Source organism: Zootoca vivipara, chromosome 1 (assembly GCF_963506605.1).
Source record: "Zootoca vivipara chromosome 1, rZooViv1.1, whole genome shotgun sequence".
Classification (NCBI taxonomy): Eukaryota; Metazoa; Chordata; class Lepidosauria; order Squamata; family Lacertidae; genus Zootoca; species Zootoca vivipara.
Window position 1 is genome coordinate 55,171,565 of NC_083276.1, and position 5,940 is coordinate 55,177,504.

A 5,940-nucleotide genomic window follows, 5' to 3' on the forward strand; every position below is an offset into this window, starting at 1 on the left:
TGTCTGAGGGAAAGAACTTTGACCTTTACACATGCCCAAACACAATTCATTTCTCCTCTTCAGTCTTCCTCCACATTCCATGGTGACACCGTCTACTTCCCCTAGTCCAGGAGAACCTTAAGCCTGGGTGGGGCATGAGGCCCTCAAGACTTCTCTATCTGGCCCTCAAGACTCTTGGCAGGCCACACCCCTCAACAACCCTGCTTTCTGTCTTCCTTGAATGCTTTTGGCTGCCCAGAATGCATCTGCAGACACCGGTGGTGCTTCTTGCCTTCTTGGATGCAGTGTGTAAATGCATATAGAAACTAGCTAATGGTACAAAGGTAAACATTTGAATATGTTTCTCTGCCCACTTCTGCCTATGGGACGCTGATTCCCACCACCCTCTGACATTCCCTGGAAGGGAACATCACCCTCAAGCTGATGCCATAGTCTAAAACCATGAATCCCTCCTTTTCTGTACATACAGCTTCATAGTTCTCCCCCTATAATCTAATGTTTGTCTTGCTTCCGGTTTTTCATCCAGAGGCTGTGTTGGGGAACACACTGATAGTTCTTGGTATCTCATAGGAGAAACATTCTGTTTATTTCTGTTTGATAACTCAAGCATAGAAAATGCTCTCCCCCTCCCCCTGGCTTCCAAAGGAATCCATTTTGAGGTACTTGACTTTTCATTATCTCGTCTACAACACACAAAAAGAAATTGCATCATGTTAGAGAGAGAGAAATCTCTTCCAAGCAAAATAAGGTGTGTAGCACAACGTATCTCATTAAAACCCTTTATTATTAATGTAATATTTCCTTTGTCTGTTTAATAGTTTCTCGGGGAGGGGAACCATGTTTGTCAATTCCCATTCAGCACTGTAACTTTAAGCTTGCCAGAATATGAAGGTTTTTACTGAAAAATAAAAGGAAATAAGCCTTTAAAATATTAAAGACCTGCCTTTCACTCTTTAGATAACCATTCCCATTATACTTAGCATGTATAAACAGCTAGGCAAACGGATAGAGTGAAATGGAAGAAAAATCAAAATCAAGAGGCTGTCAACAATTTTCGTTCAGGCACTGAATTTTCAGACCAACTAAGTTTTTATTTTGGTAATAAAAATATTAATTTTATTTTATTTTGACTTAGTTGGTCTTTAAGGTGCTACTGAAGGAATTTTTTTATTTTTTTATTTTTATTTTTATTTTACTTCGATCCAGACCAACACGGCTACCTACCTGTAACCTGAATTTTCAGAGTTTAACCACAATTCTTACGGTTTATATAACCTCCACTGTCAGAGGCGCTATGCCTCTGAATACTAGTTTCTGGAAACCACAGATTAGGAGAGCACAGTTGCATTCAGATTGTGGTTTCTCATGGATATTTAGTCGGCCATTGTGAGAACAGAACGATGGACTAGATAGGCCCTTTCATAGATTCAGCAGGACTCTATGTTTATCTGCAAGCCACCCTGAGTCCCTGTCAAGAAGAAAGGTGGTCTATAAATAAATATATAATAAATAATAATAGCATAGAATTCATTTGGACCAGTGTACGGTTCTTTGGCCGCTGTCCTAATCACAGCCACCTGCTCAAAATGGCTTCCACACTGGAGATAATGGTAAAATAGCCTCCTAGGTTGACTTCAACAAAATATATGCAGGTGGTGCAAGACACATCCTGCAGGGTTTTATCCTAAATAATTTTATAACACACCCTCAATCAAAGTATTTTAAAAAATACTTCTGGAGCACTTTTTTTTTTTTTGCTAAAGTATTCTATCTGTATTTTGAATGCCAATTTGTGTATTTTTGTCCTTCATATTGAAGGAGATGGCGAGGGGGAGAAAATCACCTCAGTGCAGCTAGCAAAGGGAATTGTCCTACCTTCCCCCTGGCTAGGTGATAATTGACTCATTATTCGCAGCTGTAGCATTCAACTTGCCAAGCGCCAAATGCACAGTACTAGCCTTTAGAACATGGGACAAAGCAGGCCCCAAACAGAGGACACAAGATCAAGAAAAGAAAAGAAAAGTAGCCGAGGAGAAAGGTTTCAGTGATGTGAGATCATTCAGCTGGAAAACACTCCCCCCCCCAAACACGTTCAGTTTTACAGCTCTGAATTTCTGCTGCCAGTATCTCAAGGCAGCTAACAAAGTGATAACAGGATGGAAGGGATTGTATAAAGTAGATTTGTGTCTCTAAGGAATGTATGTACCATGCCTCATAATCAAGTGTCACTCAGAACTGTGTTTCAGCCAGCAAGATGCCTTTGCGAGTCGAGAACCTGCCACCCGCATAGAGTTAAATAAGACACAAGGACACGTGTATTTAAGGTTAATGGGCAAAATAAGGCCACAACTGTATTGGTTACAGCATGTGAGTGGTATTGGCTTAGGCATTGGATAAAACAATTTATGTTTGACTCCACCCCGCTCAGCGGGGAGTCATTTGAGGGTTAACAACCAGTGGGAGGAGCTTGTTGATGCAAATACAACTGGAAGCTCCCCCTGACGTCACCAGGGGTCGTGCCATGGCCTTAGCCACCAGCAGGGCATCGGACAGGATCCACGACCGCTGGATCCCTTTAATGTAATACCCAAAAAGAGGAGGGGTAGGTGATGGCCACAACCTGCCCTCCAACACACTACACATATTCCAATGCCTAACCACCACTCGAGCCAAAAGAGGTTCGCTGGCAATACCCTCACAGCTGCAACCAATCCCTAATGCTTTGGGTGATATCAGCCAACCACACATCATTTCCTTGATCGGAAAGATGAACGCCATTGTCATGAAACAGAGCCACCTCACTGAATCTATTGTCAGGGTGCTCAATCACATGGCCATTCATAAAAGGCAGTTTGCGAGCCACCACACAATTCAAGAGTTTCCTGGATTTGTCGATGGCCACAGGGCTATGACTGCCGTGCCAAACTCTTCTCTTCAGAAGGGAGGACCAAAACAAGGCTATCATGGGAAATAAAGCAGCAAGTTCATCAAAGTCCTTCTTTATGTTCAATAAGAAGTCCAAGCTTTTCCTGAAGGCCAAATCATTCTCCCCCAGCTGAATAATCAGGATGTCGGGAGGACCAAAAGATCCTGCTTTAGCTTTCACAACTGGCATTAACTCTTCCCAACGCATACCACATCTTGAAATCCAGGAAATACAAACACCTGCAGGCAAACCAAGGTTGTTGCCCATGCCACAATTGCTGGCTCGCACATGGGCCCAGTGGACGATACAGTGACCACAGATCCAAACTTGAACGTTAGAAGAAGCTGAGAAATAAGAAAACAAAAAGACAGGTAAGTGGTTGCTATTTTTTTTTTAATTCCTCCGTATGTACCCTTTATATGCATTCGACTTCCAGTGGCCCAGTTCCTTGATTCTGTCTGTCGGGAGGCCTAAATGGGTGGCTATGGTGGCAGCCCCAATCCTGAAAGAGTGGGCAGCATATTCCTTGGCAGGGAAACTGCAGGCATCAATCGCCTTGCGTAAGACATGCATGAACTGATGTCTCATCAACTGGGAACCATCCTTGTGTATGAGTAAAGGGCCAGAAGGTCTCTGATACAGGTACCGCCTGATGTCCTTTACTGAGCATGGACCCTGATATTTGGAAGCAGCAAGTTTAATCAGAGCACCCTTGCCAATCTGGCCCGTTTTTTACCTCTGAATACACACTATTAACTCAGAACTGGATAATTGAATGTCACTTAAAAGAAGGCCACAGGAGGTACCATTTGGTTGTACCTCCGCTACCACCTCCCCAACCCTCAAGGCTCCAAAAAAGGTGAGAGTCTCCGAGGAATGTATGTACCATGCCTCATAATCAAGTGTCACTCAGAACTGTGTTTCAGCCAGCAAGATGCCTTTCTTCCAAAAACACATCCAACCTGACATAGCCAGTCTGCCCCTTTACCTGTCCATCTTTTTGCTGAAACTCCTTTGTGGTCTTCCATCTTCACCTGTTCCATCCCTGATTTCAAAAGTTAATGGGGGTCATTCATCAACAACCCAGCACAAGGCAGTATCAGAATTCCTGCTTGTGTGAGGTTTCTTTAAGCCTTCATCTTCAAATCTGTGTATGGCAGAGTAGTGAGCGCTGTGAAAAGATTGATTCAAATATCCATTTTAAAAGGTAGTATTAACAAACCTCCTTTTATCCAAGGAGGCATATAACATAATGAACTAGCCCATAAAGTCCCCCAGCTCCAGAATATTTTGGGTGCCTCCAGTCTGTCAGTGTTTTGCAGGGAGGATAGAACTTTAGGTTTGCACATTTGAAGTGGATTAGAGCAACGTCAAGGATTCATTTTGGAGCCTCGGATATTGCAAATGTTGCCACAGACTGAGCTCCTTACTCCCTTATCACATTTGCCCATTAAATAATGAAAACCACATAAAAGAAGACAGCCTGTATTCTGATTCTTGTATACTCACTCGGAGTTTTGTAAAATTAAAAATATAGGATGTGACTGAAAAGAAGCATTTGACATTATTCACTTCTCTACGTTAAAATGTAAGGCTCTAATCCTGCACACAGACTGTTGAAACCCACTGAAATTTAAGTAGCCTAATTATGTACAGGGTTGCATCTCACATCTGAACTAACCATAGATTACTATCTGAGCCCAATATTTGGAAGGCATTTGTACCCCAACTACCAGGGGGCTGGGGTGTACTAATTCCTTCTGTCAATAAGTGTGTGTTTACAATGCCACAAGACAGAGTGTTACACTGTCACAGTTGTTCTCAGTTTAAAGCACTCTCTTCTTAGGGTGTAAGAAAGGGTTTTAGATATCTCCGAATTTGCCCTTGTATTTTATCTTAGAATAAATCCAATACATTACAAGTCTTTTTTTGTTGTTCATCTATATTCTCAAGCTAGAAAACAGCAAAGTAATGAGCTGGTCGTGCTTAGAGTACTAGGAGTAGCTAACATAAGAGCCAGTGATTTCAATGCAGCTACCTTAAGCATGACTAAGTCTGGATCCAACACAATGTTTCCTGTTTGTGCCACTCCTTGCTCATCTGGCCGTATAAGAGAAAAATATGATTCTTCCATGGTTCAGCAATAGTATTTGTTGCTTACCTTCTATATTTGGACACACACACCCCCTCAGTTTCATCACAAGCTTCTGCTCATCTGACAATTGCTATTTCTGCATGGGAGGGGCAAAATCTTACATTTTCCAGATAAATAACATACACCAAGGATTAGGTGACAAAAATGACAACAAAACACTTATTTGATAAAGATATTAATCATAGAATCGCAGGACTGTAGAATAGGAAGGGACCATTTACGTCATCTAGGCCACTGCCTAGATGCAGGAATCTTGACTAAAGCATCCATGGCAGATGGCCATCCAGCCTCTGATTAAAAACATCCAATGAAGAAGAGTCCATTCCATTGCATCATAAAATTCTTCCTGATGTTTAGTCAGAATTGTGACTTGAATCCATTGGTTTGGCTCCTACCTTTTCAGGAGAAAACAAGCTTGCTAGTCCTTTAGATATTTGAAGATGGTTATGATATCTCCTCTCAGTCTCCTCTTTTCCATGCTAAACATACCCAACTCCCTCAACCATTCCTCATATATCCAGACTTGATCATCTTGGTTGCCCTCCTCTGATATGTTCCAGCTTGTCAACATCCTTCTTAAATTGTGAGTTCCAGAACTGGACACAGTATTCCAGGTGTAGTCTGACAAAGGCAGAATAGAATAGGACTATTATTTCTCTTGAACTGGACACTATACTTCTGGTGATGCAGCCTAGAATAGCATTAGCTTTTTTTGCTGCTGCATCACACTGTTGACTCATGTCAGAACTCATCTTTCTTCTCCCCAAGACCTGATCACTAATTTTATTGTAGACAACAGTAAGCTACACAATAAATTACACTAGCACTTCTAATGTAGAATATCTTGTTTGTGCATTAA

General features: G+C 41.8%; 1 protein-coding gene across 1 annotated transcript; it reads right to left on the reverse strand.

Annotated features, from left to right (window-relative positions):
• Positions 1-811: 811 nt before the first annotated feature.
• Positions 812-4,965, reverse strand: LOC132592634 (uncharacterized). The gene is made up of 2 exons (XM_060278629.1): positions 3,915-4,965; positions 812-3,270 (listed from the first exon to the last, which is right to left on the reverse strand). Exons 1-2 carry the CDS (start codon positions 3,967-3,969, stop codon positions 2,696-2,698), a joined length of 630 nt encoding a protein of 209 aa, XP_060134612.1. The 5' UTR covers positions 3,970-4,965; the 3' UTR covers positions 812-2,695.
• Between the last annotated feature and the right edge of the window lie 975 nt (positions 4,966-5,940).

Coding starts and splice junctions, on each gene's coding strand:
- LOC132592634 (XM_060278629.1), bottom strand. CDS start 3,969: ATGGAACAGGTGAAGATGGAAGACCACAAAGGAGTTTCAGCAAAAAGA. Junction 3,271..3,914: donor TTCAGCAAAAAGATGGACAG/GTAAAGGGGCAG, acceptor CTTATTTCTCAG/CTTCTTCTAACGTTCAAGTT.